The sequence below is a fragment of the Paroedura picta genome, chromosome 4 (genome assembly GCF_049243985.1).
Source record: "Paroedura picta isolate Pp20150507F chromosome 4, Ppicta_v3.0, whole genome shotgun sequence".
NCBI lineage: Eukaryota > Metazoa > Chordata > Lepidosauria > Squamata > Gekkonidae > Paroedura > Paroedura picta.
In genome coordinates, this window is record NC_135372.1 from 130,374,863 (window position 1) to 130,394,003 (window position 19,141).

The 19,141-nt window shown below is 47.2% G+C and overlaps 1 protein-coding gene across 2 annotated transcripts in view; it reads left to right on the forward strand.

The window, feature by feature from the left end:
- Nucleotides 1-2,498: 2,498 nt before the first annotated feature.
- The window catches only part of DOK5 (docking protein 5), a 77,129-nt gene continuing 60,486 nt past the window's right edge, over nucleotides 2,499-19,141 (forward strand). Inside the window, exon 1 of one of the 2 annotated variants that reach the window (XM_077335657.1) lies at nucleotides 2,499-2,812. In XM_077335657.1, coding sequence (XP_077191772.1) covers nucleotides 2,747-2,812 — 66 coding nt within the window. In that variant the 5' untranslated portion in view covers nucleotides 2,499-2,746. The remainder of the gene's footprint in view (nucleotides 2,813-19,141) is intronic. The other variant, XM_077335655.1, reaches the window with a different exon arrangement.

A 19,141-nucleotide genomic window follows, 5' to 3' on the forward strand; every position in this document is an offset into this window, starting at 1 on the left:
CTAAAAACAATAATTAACAATACAAAACCAACAAGAATACGGTGGCAAACCTACCCCCCCCCACCTACCCCTGCTGGGAAACTAGGGGGACTGCTGGTCACCATTGTTAGAATATGATGGGATAAAGCTGCCTTTATCAACAGTCTGGCATACTCCTAAGTACAACAGGAGGCCAAAGCCACCCAGTGAGCTACATGAACACGGAGGATTTGAACCCATGTCCATCATGATCATTATCATTAACAATAACAATGAAGTGTCCTCAAATTGCAATTGCTTTATGCAACCTCTCATGGGAAGTCCAAGAAAGGCAATGAGAAGGAGAAGAAGAAGAAGAGTTGGTTCTTATATGCCACTTTTCCCTACCCGAAGGAGGCTCAAAGCGGCTTACAGTCGCCTTCCCATTCCTCTCCCCACAACAGACACCCTGTGAGGTGGGTGAGGCTGAGAGAGCCCTGATATCACTGCTTGGTCAGAACAGCTTTATCAGTGCCGTGGTGAGGCCAAGGTCACCCAGCTGGTTGCATGTGGGGGAGTGCAGAATCGAACCTGGCATGCCAGATTAGAAGTCCACACTCCTAACCACTACACCAAACTGGCTCTCAGAGCAGAGTTTGCTTTGCATAAGTCTTTGATGGTTTCCCCTCCATGTATTAACTATGAATGACCCTGTTTAGGTTTCAAAGCAGTGCTGGGGTTTAACCACTATGCCACGTTTTTACCATACTTCCAGTGTGGGTTATTGTGTGGTGTGGGCTAAGGACAGTGGCATGTTTCTATTACATACTTTTTCTTTTTCCTCCCTGATCGTTTCTAGCTTAATTGGATCATGCCCGCAGCCAGTGACTGCTGGGACGGATTCAGGCAAGGCTAGCATTTGTGATTATGCAGGCAGTGGGCGGTGAAGGAGGAGGGCAGACCAGCAGAACACCCAGAGCACAGCATTCTTGTCCTCCCCCTCCCCCTTGGTGCGCACAAAGTCCTGCTCTTTTCCCCCATCCACTCTGGCTCAGGACAAAATTTGAATTTGCAAATCTTTTCAAGCCCCCTGTTTCTTAACTGACTTACAAAGCAGCATCAACGTCCACTGCATTTTGCGGAATACCGTGAATTAATTCCCCCAAGTTATTCCCCAGGGATCTGTAATGAAAGGTGTCCTGGGGAGGGGCTGAAAGGAAGGGAGGAAAATTGCTAGGGGAACGGAACACTAAGAGCCAGGTGGAAGATGCATTTTACTCCCTAGCTTAAACTTTTTTAATGCCCCAAAAGCTATCATTGTGGCTTGGCTGAAAACTTTGTTACAATTATGCTGTGCTTCCTATTTTTTTAATACTTTGCTCCTACCAGCGACACGCCCTTCCCTTCCCTTCCCTTCCCTTCTCTTCCCTTCCCTTCTTCAGTGGCTTTTGTGTTCCTTGCCTTTCTTTCTTTTAAAAAGGGCGGTAGTGTGGCATAGTGGTTGGAGAGTTGGATTAGTATGCAGGAGATCTGGGTTCAAATCTCCATTCTGCCATGGAAACTCATTTGGGCTAGTCACGCTGTCATCTTAGCCCACCTCACAGAGTTGTTGTAGTACGAATGATGTAAACAGCTCCCCATTGGGGAAAAATATGGTGTAAATGAATTAAAGAAATAGTCATAATAAAGTCTTTTCCCATGGCGGTCAGATCATTCCCATAAACAGTGTCTAGGGACCCCCTAAAGGCAGGGTTGGAGGCATTATATGTTCTGCATGTGCTCAGAGGCACTTCTCCCTTGCATAGATGACCAGGGCTGATCTTAGAACCCACAAAGTATGCAGGAGATGATCCCAGCGACCAGGCCTGTGGTCAAGGCCTACAATAAAATAACATCCACCAATAAAGGCTGGAGGAGGAGGAAAGCTGGAAAATCGGCTCCTTTACGGACCCCAACACCTCCCCCCCCACCTGGGAATTTTAACTAGGGACATTAGTCCTATTGGAAATGCTTTAACATTTAACTTGCATGTTGTTTTTAATGCTAATTTTAATCATTGTTAATTTTAATCTGTTGTTTTAACGGCTGCCTTTGCTATTTGATACTTACGCATGGACAGCGCCCTGAGCAGAAGCTGGGAGGGTGGTATAGAAGTTTTGAATGGGTTTTTAACTGGGAGTTTTACTGTGAATTTGTTAGCTGCCACGAGCCGGTCAATTATTATGCATAATAATAATCATTATTAATGATTATTAATAACAACTTTAACAGTGATATAGTTTTATATGCCATGAAAGGATTTGGATTATTATTATCATTACTTTTAATTGCCCCCGCCACACCCCACCGCACACGCCCACCACTCCCGGCCCTTCTTATTAAACAGGAGCATCCTTGCTTTTATCACGTCTTTCGAAGCCGGGCGGGAGGGGAGAAGAGGCGGTCGCAAGGGCAGAGCGGCAGGGAGGGAGGGAGGGGAGGCGGGTGGGCGGCGCCGGGCCCCTCCTCTGCCCCCTCCCCGCAGCCAGTGAGCGCCGAGCCGCCGTCTTGCCCGTCAGCTGATGCGGGCGGGGAGTCTCCCGGCTCATTCACGCCGGCTCGCTTCCCAAGTGGATTAACAAGTCCGGCCGGCGAGTGCTGGGGGTCGGGGAGAGGGCCGCCCGGAAGACTCAGCCCCGCTGCCTGATATTATATACATTCAAACCCCAGCAACCTCCACCCCCCCCCCCCGCCCCAAACTGGATCTGGCCGCAAGTTCGCTCCAACTCCTGGACTCTCCGGCGGCAGGATGGCGACCAATTTCAACGACATCGTCAAGCAGGGGTATGTCAAGATCAGGAGCAGGCGCCTGGGGGTAAGTACTGGGGACACCCCCCACGGCCGGCTTTGATTTCTGCGGGTTGATGTTTTTTTCCATCGGCTGGGCCGGGCGGGCTTGGCAGGCAGGCTTGGCCCACGTGGGGGTGTGCGATCGCGTCGAGAAGGGAAGCCAGGTTGGTTTACACGGGCGACGGCAGCTCCTTTCCAGACCCGAACTGGTATGTGCATTATAAATATAGCAACAGCTCGCCGCGGAGGGGCCGAGCGAACGGATGTAAGGGGCGGGGGAAGCAGAGGAATAATAATATTAACAACAACATCAACAACAGTTGTCTTAGTCTTCCATCTCTCCCTTCCCTGGTGGCCCCAGGGCAGGTGGCATGAAGTTTCAGCCAATGCATGCAAATTCCATATTTATACACACACACAATACCTTTATTGGCATAAAGCAGATTAGCAAATTTAGCAGAGAAGACCATATTTATAAAATGAGAACCAGCCGGTTTCCAACGGGTTGGCTCAATGGAGTGGCAAGCTTTTGAGTTTCACAGCACGCTCCGCGAGCGGGACATAAGTGGGGACTGGAGGTTTATGTGCATTAAAAAAACCCACAGCAACAAACAACCATGCTTGGGCAAGGAAAGAAACGGCCTTGGAGATGAACACTGGGTGCAGAGAATTATCCTCATGCCAGGCTTTGGGGCAAGAGAACCTCCTAGCAGATTGGGCCCCCAAACGGTTGTGGTGCCTTCAAGATTTGTCCATTTACCCAGAAGTTAAGTCTGGCTGCGTCTGATGAAGAGTTCTGGAGAACTCCAAAGCTTGCACACTTCTTTGGGCTGGTTTGAATCAAAGGCACGGCTTCGCTTTCAGGTTTTGCTTTCAGCCGAGGCGGCGACCTGCAGCCTCTGTAGATTCCTCTCAAAGCGTGCGTAGGTTTGCAGGCTGACTGAGGGAGCTAGCCTCTGAAGGTGCACAGAATTAAGCTGTCGGGATTGCTTTGGCATGTCGGGCTGCATCCCATGGGAGCTTAACCGTTCTACAGTGGCAATGCCGAAGCCAGCGGTTGCAGACCTCGTCTTCCTCTTGCATAGTTTAATCTTCATTGACATAATGAATGCAGCCAGAATGGCCGTTCAGGAGCACTGTGAAACGGACATCCTGAAAGCAGTTTCCCCTTTAGGATTGCGGTCCTAAATTGTCAATGAGTTTGGAAGGATACAACTCTGTTTAGGATTGCGCTGCAGCTGTGCCATCCCACTTCATCCATCCCAGTGGTTGTACACAAGAATGACTCGACATAGGCTGAATTGCAGCCTTTGAAGGAGGGGAGTGCACATGTCCATTTCCTCTACTTTTTGTAGTGGACAGTTCTTCAGTGTACTGTCGCCCACCATGGATTCAGGCACATGCATCTATGAGGGACTCCTTGCCTGCATCAAACATGGAGATACCACTTTCAGTGCTGCAGGGCCAGTTTTCAGGTCATCAAAAAATCACTCCTCATAAAGGTTTATGTGACAACACACGGAAGAAAGATGTGCTAAGTGCACATGGGAGCTTGCATTTATCCAGTCAGGGCTGACGTTGTCTGGGTGTAAGTTGTGCATGCTCACAAAGTTTGTATAGTATAGAAAGAGGTCTGTGCAGAAGGAAAGCCTTGGCTGAGCATATGTGCGTTTAGTGTATCTCTGTGGTACCTTCCTGAGCACAACAGATGTCTCCATAAACCAACTGATTGCGTTTGCTTACCTTACTTGGCTTTGCAATTTAGTATTTATTTGACTGTGACTCCCTTTTAAATCCTAAGCTCATGATAATCTATGCCGGAGCATGCCGTGTTTAATGTGTGTTTGAACTATTTGGCCTACTGAATAGTGTCTTGGGAGCCAAGTTACGCATCTTTTTCGGTTAGGCACTCCTCTTGATATGGTGAAGAATTGGCGAATTGCCTGGTTCTTCCACCTGTCAAATGGGAACATGGTTCTCTCCCATGAGCCCAAATTCCTGAAGCCCATCTGCTGGGCCTACCTGAAACTGAAGTAGAAGTCCTCTAGGACAGTGTTTCTCAACCTTCCTAATGCCACGACCCTTTAATACAGTTCCTCATGTTGTGGTGACCCCCAACCATAAAATTATGCCAGTGTTCTTTCACAGAAATTAGACTGAAACTGACCAATGGCGTGAAGATCCGTGGTTCGTGATTGCATATAAATGGGGTTTTCTCAGTTCAGTTCTGCCTCTTGTTCCACGATGCTGATCTCGCTCTTTTCCGCTGCTCCAGACAGATGAACGCTCTAGATCTACCCTGCAGGGCTGTTGGCCTGCCACGCTCCAGTGACAGGGTTGTTTGACCCCCAAAGGGATCCCGACCCCCAGGTTGAGAACCACTGCTCTAGGATGACTTCTGAAGTTCTCGGACTTCGCTCAAAGCGAGAGCTGCTCAAGGGACTTCCAGAAGGGTTGAGAAGCAGTGTGGTTTAGTGGTTAAAAGTGTCGGACCCAGGTTCGAATCCCTGTTCTGCTGTGAGAGTTTACCGGGTGATATTTGGCCAGTCATACACGCTCAGCCAAACCTACTTCGTAGGACTGTGGTCAGATCACAGTGGAGGAGAGAAGAACAATGTAAGTCCATTTGAGGAGAAAGTGGGATATAAATGAAGAAAATAAAATGGGGGGAAGGTACTTAGAGACAGTAAGAAGTGCTCTGAGGCGCCCATTAAAAATCTCCCAGAAATGATGAGGGCTAAGCCTTCATATTCAATTGAGCCCAAATAAAAACAGTCATACAAAACGGTCCTCTCCAGGAATAAGGACTCCCTTATCCTTTCTCCCCTGGTGGTCTTGGCTTTTCCAGCTGTTCTTGTAACATCAGTCGGGTTAGAGTTGGCGTCGGGACTATCAAGCTGGTGAACGTATAAATGTTAAGGACCTGTCTGTCAAAAGCCGCTCCGATCCCAGCAATTCTGGCAACATAGGCGTTACGTACGTTTCCTACTTCAGGATGTTTCACATGGATCTAGGAAAGGCCAAGACTGCTTGTGAAGATGAGGACTTCCAGGTTACGTAGGCGGAAAGAACATCATAAGGCTTGCTAATTAAGGGTGCCAGTTTCTATGGGTTTAGAGGGGGTGTAACTATTTAGGATTACACTGTGGACTGATCGAGCTATTCTGCGGCACTCTCTCTCTCAGGGTTTCTATCAGGGCTACAATAAGAAAATCATTCTGTAGGCACATGTATTTCCTCCCATATTTTAATTGAATAGGGGATTTAAAAAAATGTTCAGTGTTCGTAGGATGAGGAGCGTTTCTGGAGAGAAAGAGATAAACCCACTGGTACGTTTTTGCATTTCTGCTTAATGGAATTCTTTCTACAGGCTCAGGCTCCTTTTACTGGAATACACGGAGGCTGGCTTTCATTATCTTGGGGAAAGAGGCAGCCGTGGAGGTTTTAAAGCCTCCGGCATAGATTCCCACCGCCCCGCTATTTAAATTGATACTAAAATGAAGATAAACTCTGTGCTGGGCAGATCACAAGAACGGAGGGGTCGGCAAGTTGATCGGCCCATATGAAATGCCACCAATAACTCAACACAGATGACCAGTTGTTAGAAAGGATATCTATGTGATAGACGCGGCATATTAATAAGCTGGGAAAGGATTATGTGGGAAGATCAGCCTAAATGGCAGAAATATTCTTGGCATTGACGCCAAGTGCTCGTAATGTCAGGGGAGCCTCGATTGTCTCTTTGGAGGGAGAGCAAACGGAGCTTTTCATTAGAAAGTGGAGTGATTAGTTATGAACTAATAAAAGATATTGGTCAGGCTTCATAAAGACGGAATGCAGTATGTGGAAAGGAAAGGCATGCTTTATGGGTGCATTCCCCCGGATGGTCGTAAATGGTGTTGGTTAATGTAATTGGAGTAGAGGATTTATGCCACTGGGAGAGTACGGGTAATGTAAAAGTGGCATGGGAAGTAAGAATCATAGAAGCATAGCGTTGGAAGGGACCTCCTGGGTCATCTAGTCCAACCCCCTGCATTATGTAGGACACTCACAACCCTATCGCTCGTCTAGTGTAACCTGCCACCCCCTTGAGCCTTCACAGAATCAGCCTCTCCGTCAGATGGCTATCCAGCCTCTGTTTAAAAATGTCAAAAGATGGAAAATCCAGCATCTCCCGAGGAAGCCTGTTCCACTGAGAAACCGCTCTAACTGTGCATAGTTTGGACAAAAGACAAGCAAGAGTCAAGGAGCAGTCCTACTTAAAGGTAAAGGTATCCCCTGTGCAAGCGCCAGGTCATGTCTGACCCTTGGGGTGACGCCCTCCAGTGTTTTCATGGCAGACTCAATATGGGGTGGTTTGCCATCCCCTTCCCCAGTCATTACCATTCCCCCCCCCCCCCCAGCAAACTGGGTACTCATTTTACCAACCTCAGAAGGATGAAAGGCTGAGTCAACCTTGAGCCGGCTGCTGGGACTGAACTCCCAGCCTCATGGGCAGAGCTTTCAGACTGCATGTCTGCTGCCTTACGACTCTGCGTTACAAGAGGCTCTTACACTTACACTTACTGGGGTGTAATCCCCTGTGTGTAAAGTGGGATTTATTTCTGAGTAAAGATCCAAAGGATTGTGCTGTAAAAACGTCACCTGTACTGCCAGTGTCTTGCATTCCTAACTTCTTCTTCAGAAGTAAAATCCTGATAGTCAAAACCCACTAATTGATTTCCAGGAATATAGGTTTAGGAGGGCAGCTTCAGAACTGAATCTGAAGTGGACAGCTGGTAAGCGAAACGTTCACACCAAAGGCAAAAGTCACAATGTAGGGCAAGTTAGAGGGTGAGCTTTGGAGTAGGTCAGAATTCTTCACCAGGCTGGATGTTTAGCACAAAATAAGAGGAAGGGAAGAAAGTTAGTTGCCGGTGCAAAAAACCCTGCTCCCCGAACTGGAAAAGGGAGTACAAAATGTATTGGGGGAGGGTTTAATGTTTAGATCAGAGTGGCCAAATTGTGGCTCTCCAGATGTCCAAGGACTACAATTCCCATGAGCCCCAGGGGCATAGTAGTCCATGGACATCTGGAAAGTCACAGTTTGTCCCCCGTTGGTTAGATCCTACTGGGTGGGAAACTGGGTTTTCAAGTGGCACCTATTAAATCTGTGGGTTCAGGAGGACATGGACACACGGCTCCATCAACCAGCAATACTGAACAGCAATCGGAACTGTGGAACTTATATACACTTTGAGGCTCCCACCAAGACACACCAGTGGATCTTAATGGAGGCCCGTGATTGGCCCATAAATTTGTTCTGTGATTGGCTAAGAGTCTGGGCTTGGCGAATCCCGAGCGAAGGCTCAGGATCCCGGCTTTAGGTCTAAGCTCAAGGTTTCTTACAAGGTCCCTTGAAAACCATGCACACAACAGCACCCATGAAGGTTGTGTTAGAGGAGAAGAAAATAGTATTTTTCCCCTGGTGAATACGAAAGCATCTTTGCAGTCCTGCATGAAACACACCATCCCATTCCAAGACAAGAGCCAAAGGCCAGCTCAAAGATCTGGGCACGATTTGAGTGTGGTGTTGACGAAGCCATAGCTCCCATCCTGGGGTCTTTGTGCTCACGCAGCATCTTTTTTAAACCAGGTGGATGTGGCACAGGTGTGCTACTTAAACACCTGTTAGGTATTCTGTGCAGGCAGCAGTCCATTTCAAATTTGATGCTGTGCAGCTGGGATTGCTAATGCTGGGTTAGGAGATTCTGGAGGTTTGGAAGTAGAGCTCACCCTCCAAGGCTGCCATTTTCTCCAGGAGAACTGATCGCTGTCCCATAAATATCTTCTGGGAAATCTCCAGGCCTGGTTTGAAGGTTGGCAACCCTCTATGGAGCACAGAAGCCTTACAATGATCCAGTGAGTTGGGCTACCAACCTAAAGGGGGCCCCTGGAGATTGTCCACTATTACAGTGGATCTCCAGGCAATGAAGATCAAGTCTTCTGGATAGGATGGTTGCTATGGAAGGTAGACTATGGAATTATGAGGTCCCTCCCCTCCAAACCCTGCTTCTCCCAGGCTCCATTCCCTCAAATCTCCAGGTCTTCCCCAACCCAGAGCTGGCAACCTTACCTGTTAAATGAGTCAGGAAGAAGGCGGGAGAAAGAGTGACCCAAGGTCTTCCTGTGATTTTCCACAGCTGAGCAGGAACTGAACCCATGTCTTTTGGGTCTTGTACAAATACACAATGACTAATTCAATACATCAGAGGATAAACCCACAACACCATGCTGGCCATCGTGCAAGTGAGATCTGTCTTGCTATGTACATTACAGATATTCAGGATGGGGCACTCAAATGAAAATTCTGCTGTATTTCAGAAAGAGCCCAAGAACATGCATTGTAGCTCATTACATATACATAAATATGCATTGTATATATAAATCCGGAAAAGGAAGGATAAAACTGGTGCAGTATTTACTTGAATGCAAGGCTAGGTGTTTTGTTGTTGTTGTTGTTTTCTTTACAGTTGTGCCATCAAATGAAATCCAGGGCCATCTTACATTAGCATGCAAGTTTCAGTTATGTCCAAGATTTTTATTGGGCGTATAACCTTCTTAAGAGAGCCCTTTTACCTTCAGGGTTGTCTTCCTTTCAAGGTAAAAGTGGCAATTTATGACTAAGTCAGAAATGTGGCCTTTTTTTAAAACTGTTAGTAAAATACAATTGCACAAATGCTAAAAACTGGTGACAGGCATGCTTATTTCATTGAAATGAAGAGTTGCCATAGTAGCATTGCCATCAACCCTGCCTAAAATCACCCCATCATCTATTTCAATCATTGTGCCCTGATAGGCTCTGTGTTACATACATGGCAGGCCAATATGCTCCACCTGTCAAGGAAACAGGTGCAATGGTGGTATCTGAAACTTAAAGCCTGTAGTTTTGTCATCTGTTTTAATTCTGTGGCATCTTATCTTGAAGACTGTTTTTTAATCTTCCTGTGTTTTATCTGTGTTTTATTTTGATCAAACTGATAATGGCCTTTGGCCACAAACAGTATACTACTACTACTACTACTACTACTACTACTACTACTACTACTACTACTACTACTACTACTACTAGAAAATTTACTCCAAGTTAATTTCATTATGAGTGCCCTCTGCTCAGGGTTGCCAATTCTAAGCGAAGAGTTTCTAAGCATATGCAGAATTCTTTTCCAGTGCTGGAGTTTTATTTTATAAGCTAGTTAGGGTTGACAGTTTCTCCCTGGCTGCTGGCGGGAACCAGGTTTGATTCCCCACTCCTCCTTCACAGATCTCCTGAGGAGAGTCCGTTTGGTGTAGTGGTTAAGAATGGCAGCTTCTAATCTGGTGAGCCAGGTTTGATTCCCCGCTCCTCCACTTGCAGCCAGCTGGGTGACCTATGGCTAGATGCAGTTCTTTTAGAACTGTTTTCACAGACCAGCTTCTCTCAGAGCTCTCTCAGCCCCACCTATCTCACAGAGGGTCTGTTGTGGGGAGAGCAAGGGAAGGCAATTGTAAGCCAATTTGATTGTCCTCCGGGTAGTGAAAAGTGGCGTATAAAAACCAGCTCTTGTTCTTCTTCTGAGAACTTGGTCTAGCTTGTCAAAGATCCACCTTCACACACTCCAGGTGTTCTTGCATTCAGAAATACTACCATGTTTTGTCACCGATACTACAGTGAAGTGAGGCTCTGAGCTGAGAAAACGTCTGTTATATATAGAATGGGAGCTGCTAAGACCTGGACATTCCACACGGACTTCCTTCCTGCATCTTTAATATCCTATTTAAGGAGGCAATCTGAGGTCAGGACCTAGAATTGGCCATGTCAGATCTTGCATGCACACCGCAAATATGCTTCCGTCGTGGGTGAGAGCCGTGCACTACTGTTTGGAGCTGCTATCTCTCAATGTTACCTCCCTTCACCTCCTTGAGTTCTCTCACCTCTGCTTCTGCAGTGATATCTGTTGAGCAGTGCAACCCTAAACAGAGTTGCATCTTTTTCCTTGAATGCCGTAGCCTTAGAATACTGTTGCCATTGCCAACAATTGGCAAATGCTAGGAGACTTCAAGGGCAGAGGCTGGGGAGGGTGGAGTTTGGGCATGATGTGACGTCAGTTTCAGTTGACACTCTAGGCATGCCCCCAATCTCTCTGGTAAAGGCAGAGTGGTGGGGGAAATTCCTAGAACAGAACTGCAAAGGCCATTTTTCCTCCTGTTCCTCAGTTAGTTGAGGCCGAGAGATTTGTTCATAGATCTGTTATCGTAACTTTTATGTTTGGGGCAAATGCTCTGTTTAATGGGATGACTTGAAAACGGTACGACAAAAGAGATATGCTTGTGGTCCTTTCTTGCATGCCTAGGGAGATGCTTTGGGGTCAGGAGGCGGATTTCCTCCAGGTCAGACTGGCCATGGATTTTTTTTTGGGGGGGTGGCATTATCTGGGCATGGAATTGGGGTCACTGTGGGTGGGCAGGTAGTTGTGAATTTCCTGCATTCTGCAGGGGGTTGGGACCAGATGACCCTGCCGGTCCCTTCCAACTCTCTGATTCTCTGATTCTGTGCCCACCTACCCCACTCATTTCCCCGAAGACACTTGGTGGGCACCAAGAAAGTTGTTGGACACCATATTGGCAATCCATGCCTTAGACATGAGCCTTTGCCAGCACATGTTGATGGGGGCTCATAGGAATTATAGTCCATGGACCTCTGGAGAGCCACAGTTTGGCCACCCCTGCCTTAGACTCTAATAAGAAAATGAGAGATTAGCCACAATACATGACTATCGGGGTCTGTTTGACTTCGGGTGTCACAAATTGGGGAAACCTGTCCTGTTTAAACATACAGAAGAAGAGTTGGGTTTTATACCCTGCTTTTCACTACCTAAAAGCGTCTCAAAGTGGCTTACAGTTGCCTTTCCTTCCTTTCCCCAAAACAGATACCTTGCAATGCATGTGGATTGCAGAGGCTGGCATTTGTCCAGTAAAAGAGAGCTCTAAGAGAACTGCTTTGTGAGAACAGCTCTGATGGGACTGTGACTAGCCGAAGGTCATCCAACTGGCTGCATGTGGATGAGCAGGGGATCAAACCTGGCTCACCAGATTAGAAGCTGCTGCTCTTAACCACCGCAGCACACTGGCTCTTGATTTAAGCTACTTATCTTTTGGTATTTCAAAATATACCACTTTCAGAATGTCAAACAGGACTTCCTTCAGTGCCAGACCTCTAGACAAGGCATTGGTTGATTTTCCTGTTTTTCAACTATTGGGAAAAAGGAAGGAGAGTCCTGAGATGGAACTACTTGGTCATGCTAACTCCTAGGTAGAAGTGCAGTTTGTCCTCCCAGGCCCTGGTTCGGCCCGATTGAGTGGATTTATCACTGACTTGTGGTCCTCATCCAATTTCTCAGCCTCTTGGTGCCTCTTCCAAAAGGAAATTAGCTTTAAGTGTTGCCAAACGGCTACTTGTCGAAGAGTTTCAAAGGAATGTTACAAATTGTTCATCTTCAGAGTATCACCTTGGGAAATACTGGGCAGCGTTAGATAAGACAGCCAGGATGTTGAGTTAATTAGCAATGAAATCAGCTTCTGAAAGATTATTAAAACTGCCCAGGACTGCCAATGCAATCCTATAATGAGTTACTCCAATCTAAAGTCGTTGAGGTCAATTGGGTTAGACCTCAGTCACCTGGCATAGGATTGCTGTGGGTCCAAAATATTTCTGGGATTCCACAACAAACACAGCTGACTGTGGCTGAATTCCTCTTTGCTAGGAATGCTTAGATCATCTTCGACAGTCTAATGATTTCCTTTTAAAAAAGAGACACATTTAATTCACTTCCTCCCTCCTGTGGAAATAAATGGATACTCTTTTCATTACTGATTGATAGGTTTTGTTGGACCGATCTCCGTGGTAGGAGAGGTCTGCAAAGTTTGCTCCAATTCAGGAATGCCCTGGCATAGAATATTCTTGGAGATTTAGAAGAATCATAGAATCATAGAATCATAGAGTTGGAAGGGGCCATACAGGCCATCTAGTCTAACCCCCTGCTCAACGCAGGATCAGCCCAAAGCATCCTAAAGTAGCGGTCCCCAACCTTTCTCAGGTCAGGGACCGCCTCCGGAGTGAGGGAAGAGCCGACGGCCCGGGTGCTGCGAAAACGCGCACGCGCAATTGCGCATGCATGTTTTCACCACGAGGTGGCGCTAATGCACATGCGCGGCAACTGTGTGTGCACATTTTCGCAACTAGGGGCGCTAATGCCCTTCTTGCTACTGCCGGGGGAAGGCAGGCGTGACTGGCGGCGGCCCGGTACCGTGGCCTTTGCAGCCCGCCACCGGGCCGCGGACCGGGGGTTGATGACCCCAGTCCTAAAGCATCCAAGAAAAGTGTGCATCCAACCTTTGCTTGAAGACTGCCAGTGAGGGGGAGCTCACCACCTCCTTAGGCAGCCTATTCCACTGCTGAACTACTCTGACTGTGAAATTTTTTCCTGATATCTAGCCTCTATCGTTGTACTTGTAGCTTAAACCCATTACTGTGTGTCTTCTCTTCTGCAGCCAACAGAAACAGCATCCTGCCCTCCTCCAAGTGACAACCTTTCAAATACTTAAAGAGGGCTATCATGTCCCCTCTCAACCTCCTTTTCTCCAGGCTGAACATTCCCAAGTCCCTCAACCTATCTTCATAGAAGAAGGATTGGTTTTTATCCCCCGCTTTTCAGTGCCCCAAGGAGCCTCAAAGCGGCTTCCAATCACCTTCCCTTTCCTCTCCCCTCAAAAGAAACCCTGTGAGGCAGGTGGGGCTGAGAGAGCTTGTGACAGGACTCCTCAGTCAGAACAACACTATCAGGACTCTAACTAGCCCAAGGTCACCCACCTGGCTGCACGTGGAGAAGCAAGGAATAAAACCCGGCTTGCCAAATCAGAAGCTGCCGCTCTTAACCACTACATCACGGTGGCTCTTTAGGGTCAGTCCCCAAGGAGGGATCTCAGCAGAGATGTGATTTCTCTCGAGTACTAACGTTTCTCATGATATACCATAGATTCTGCCTCAGGCTGCCCTTTCCTTTAAGAGAACTGATCTCAAAGAACTGATCTCAAAGGAAATGCTTTAGGATGCTAGGGCTAATTCTGCATTGAGCAGGGGGTTGGACTAGATGGCCTGTATGGCCCCTTCCAACTCTTCTATGATTCTATCTGGAAACTCTGATCAACTGAGTCATTCTGGGAGAACTCCAAGCTCTGCCTGGAAGTTGATAACCTTCGCCCGCCTTTATGGCATAAGAATAGTGTCAGTAGTGCATAATAGCCCCCTTACACAGCCAAGCTTACAACATGCACAGCGGTCCTCCCGGAAGGCAGAGGCGGAGAAAAATGCTGACAAGAGGCTATGAAGTTTGATGAAGCAGCAACTCCTTATTGAAGTAGAAGTGATGCCGGAACTGGAACCGGTTATGGACATGTTTTCATAAATTTCCTCAGTGACATCACTACAAATTAAAAGCACGCATAATGCAAATCAAGAAACCGTACAAGCAATATGTGCCTAGGGAGGGGGCGGGATACAGAGATCCCATCCCCCTGAACTGAAGGATCTATACAGGCTGCCAGATTGTTTGAAGGCACAGTTCACAGTGCTGGGCTCTTCCCTTTAAATCCTGGAAGGGCTTGGGAATAGTGTGCTTGATAATCCACACCCTCCTGCACTGATAGGTGACCTTTTAAGATTCTTCTCGCAAGGGCTGTTCTAGGAACTTCCTGATCGGTCCATTGGAGGCTTCCTACTCTGGGCTTTCTAGGCCAGGGTTTCATGAATCCCCAGGGGTCCCTAACTGCCCTGGAAGGGTTTCCTGAATGGGTGGAAGTTAATTAATTTTTAAATAATTTTTTTTTAAATTTGTTAAATATGTATTGGATGATAAGATCATATACAGTCATGTCAACCAATGCACCCCCTCCTAAAATGGCCAATGTTGGGCCTGGAGGGGGTGGGGAGGGTCCCCGGGTGGGTGTGTCCACGGTTATGCTTCCCAACAGTGACTGGGCCACTTCTGGGGTTTCTTGAAGCCTGAAGAATGTTTCAAGGGTTTCACAAGGATAAAAATGTTGGGAAAGGCCATCCTACCCGTTTGAACCCACTTCCTCCCTGCTTGCTTCCAGAACCAACAGACAGAATGAACAACTGAGCAAAGCAGTTAGACAGTTAGGAACCTCTCTCTCTCTCTCTCTCTCTCTCTCTCTCTCTCTCTCTCTCTCTCTCTCTCTCTCTCTCCAAAGTTGTTTCTCTTCTGAATAAAACTGTTCTATCATTTTATGCCCCATGGTGCTGTGCACCTCTTTGCGTATTCAAACTCTGCCAACCCATTAGGCAGCAGCCCAAATGAAGCTCGCTTCTGCTGAATCAGACCCTTGTCTCACATCCAGGTTAGTACTGTCTATTCAGATTGGCTCTCCAAGGTCTCGGGCTTTCACATCTCTTCCAGTGTGATTCTTTCAGGGTTTTGAACTTGGGACCTTCTTTATGCCAAGCAGATCCTGTGCCACAGCTCTTTCCCCAGTCCTATCTGTATCCTTTAAAGTTGCTCCTGGGGGCAGGTTCATGGCTTATGATTTCATGTTTTAATAGTGATAAATTCTATGTATGCATATTTTTTAAATTCATTTAAGGACTTGTGAGCTGCTTGGTCTCTGGAGAAGGGGCAATGTAACTTTTCTCTAAATCAGGGGTAGTCAAACTGCGGCCCTCCAGATGTCCATGGACTACAATTCCCAGGAGCCCCCTGCCAGCGAATGCTGGCAGGGGGCTCCTGGGAATTGTAGTCCATAGACATCTGGAGGGCCGCAGTTTGACTACCCCTGCTCTAAATAAATGAGATTTCATTATTTACATTATTTGGAGGCTGAAATACCTGACTAAAAAGGGACAAGGGACCATAGCTATCTGGTTTCCCCACCTAGTGGGAGGTTTTACAGGCCAGGCCCAGTTTCTGGGCTGTGATTTGGCCGCTGTAATGAATATTACTATTTATCAGCGGCCACATGAGCCTTCAGATTGGTTATTTCCCATTAAAGCAGGTGGAAATGACTTCAGGGCTGTGAACTGGCGATTAAGTGATCTTGCTTATAGCATGGCCGGCCCTTTTCTCTCTCTCCCTATTCCGTAATGGCAGGATTTAATGGAATTAAAAGCAGTAGCATTGATTGAAATCAGCAGAGGCGCTGATGGCAAGCCGGCCGGCGACTTGAAATTTCAGCCAGAGGAAAGCAGGGAGTAAAGGCAACCATCGGAGGGGATTAAATGGAAAGTTATTAAGCTGAGAAAGGTCAGGGGAATAAATTGTAGGAGGGAAAAGAAACCTTGAAACAGCCAGGTTTTATGTTGAGCTTGTTAAGGCCCGAGTTCTAATCAAGATGCTTTATGCCATTCAAATATTTGAAGTGATGCCGTTAAAAGGAAGGGTTGCTCTCTTGATCGCCAAGGACAGAAGATGAAACAATGATTTCTTTCTGGCAGAATGGTAACTTAGGGTAAGGTTACCGGATCCAGCCTGGGAAAATCTTGGGGGTTTGGGACTGAGTGTGGGGAGGACAGGGACATCAGTGGGGTACAATGCCATAAAGTCCAGCTTCCAAAACCAGCCATTTTCTCCAGGGGAATTGATCTCTGCCATTTGGAGATGTAATTCTGGGATATTTCCAGTTCCCAGCTGGAGTCTAGCCTGTGTATTTGAGCGGGTCAAATGGGAAATTTCTTTCCCACAAGTGTCTCTTGGGAATGAGGATATAGTGTCCACCATTCCGTTCTGGCTTTGGGGAAACTGTTTCATCTGAAACAGACTTTATACAGGATTAATCTCAACAAGGTAAGGCAATGAAAAAAGAGTGTCATTGAGAATGTAGAAGGTACGGTTTTATTGATTGTAGAGTGTTGGTGGGGGGGGGGGGTCAACATCCATTGCATCTACTTGAGTTCCAGGCTGAGTTGCTAATTCTTGGCTGGAGATTTCCTGGAAATTCGGAGCTTGGAACCTGGGCAGGGTTGAGTTTGGATAGGAGAGGGAGCTGCCATTTTCTCCAGGGGGGCTGAGCTCCACAATCTGGAGATGTAATTCCAAGAGATCTCCAGGCCCCACCCAGAATTTGGCAATCCTACTTCCAAGAACAAGGCACATAGAACACTGCCAAACATGACTTTTTCGATCACTTTCTGAAATTAGTAGAATAGGATCCAACCTGCTCTACTGCTGCTGAAAGAGAGGGGAAGTGGTCTCTGGGAGGGGAAACAGCTGGACATCTGGGGTTGAAGGCTGAGGTGGACAGGGTTTGGGGAGGGGAGGGATGCTGTGTTGGGTCAGACCCCACCTGGAGTACTGTGTGCAGTTCTGGAGAACTTAATTCAAACCGTATGTGGACAAAATTTAGAGATTGCAGAGAATAGTGACGAGAATGATCTGGGGCCAAGGGACCAAGCCCTATGAAGATAGGTTGAGGGACTTGGGAATGTTCAGCCTGGAGAAGAGGAGGTTGAGAGGGGGCACGATGGCTCTCTTGAAGTATTTGAAAGGTTGTCCCTTAGAGTAGCGATCCCCAACCTGTGGGCCACGGACCACATGTGGCTCTTCGACTAATTGGAGGTGGGCCCCGAAGGACGCCTTCTCCCCCCCCCCCCGGCCCTTTACTTCATCCCCCCCAGCCCTTTACAACACACTTCATTGTTGTGGCGTGTCTGTATCTTATTTTGAAGGGGTGTTTAAACATTACCATAGCAATCAGAGAGCGCTAGGCCAGTGGTTGAGAGTAGAGGAGTAAACTACCCCCCCCCACCAGGCCTCAGTAAAAGGCGTTGAGTGGTCCCCGGTGAGTGATCCCCGGCGTTGAGTGGTCCCTGGTGATAAAAAGGTTGGGGACCACTGCCTTAGAGGAGGGCAGGGAAAGTTTCCTGTTGGTAGCAGACCCACAGTAATGGATTTAAACTATGTGAAGAATGATATTGGCTAGATATTCGGAAAACATTTTTCACAGTCAAAGTAGTTCAGCAGTGGAATTGACTGCCTAAGGAGGTGGTGAGCTCCCCCTCACTGACAGCCTTCAAGCAGTGGCTGGACAGGTATTTCTCCTGGATGCTTTAGGCTGATCCTGCATTGAGCAGGGGGTTGGACAAAATGGCCTGTATGGCGTCTTCCAACTCTATGGGTCTAGGATTCTGTGATTTCATCAGGGTACAGTGTGATAAGACTCCATCTTCCAAAGCAGCCAAGTATTTAAAAGGGGGATATAGAGGATGGAGAAGAGCTGTACTCTCTTGCCCCAGAGGGACGGACCAAATCCAATGGGATTAAATTAATTAAAAAGAAATTCCGTCTAAATATCTGGAAGAAGTTCCTGACATTTCGAGTGGTTTCTCAGTGGAACAGGCTTCCTCAGGAGGTGGTGGGTTCTCCATCTTTGGAAGTTTTTAAAGAGAGGCTGGAGAACCATCTGACGGAGAGGCTGATTCTGTGAAGGCAAAGGGGTGGCAGGTTACAGTAGAAGAGTGATTGGGATGTGAGTGTCCTGCATAGTTCAGGGGGTTGGACTAGATGACCCATGAGGTCCCTTCCAACTCTTATTATTCTGTTTTGCTCCAGTAGCCATTCTACTATAGTTAAGAGAGAAATTTGGTGAGATTGCATGACAAAGCAGTCTGGCTCCAACCCAGCCAATTGGATTGTGGGATGGGGGACTCATCTTCGGAGCTAAGGAGCCTCTATTTCTTTCCTTTTCTTCGGTGGTCAGTAGCAAAGATCATCACAGGCTCTCAGGACACAAGAATCTTTGCTCTGCTGAATAGGATGTCATTCACCTTCACTGAAATTATTGATTGATCAGAGTGGCAGTGTTTCCCTCCCTCCTAGCAGTTGAACTGCTGCACATTAGATAATTGGTCTTTTAAAAATCTGATTGTGGGATGTTCAGCAAAAAGTACAAAAAATGCCATTGGGTCTGTGAAGAAAACATTAGTTCCAGTAAACTTGCTGATTTAGGCTAGAGCAGCCTTTCTTAACCTTTTTAAACATTGGGAACCCCCTAAAACATTCTTCAGGCTGAGAAACATTAGAAGCGGCACGATCATGCAGAATATGGTTGGGAAGCAGAGCTGTGGACACGCCCACCTGAGGCCCCTCCCCTTTCCGCTCCCTCCAGGCCCATCACTGGCCATTTTAAGGGGGGGTGGAGGGGAACAGGACAACATGACCATATAATGTCATATCACCCAATACATGCTTAACACATTTTTAAAATATATTAAAAATGAATTTGTTGTTGTTAGGTGCGAAGTCGTGTCTGACCCATCGCGACCCCA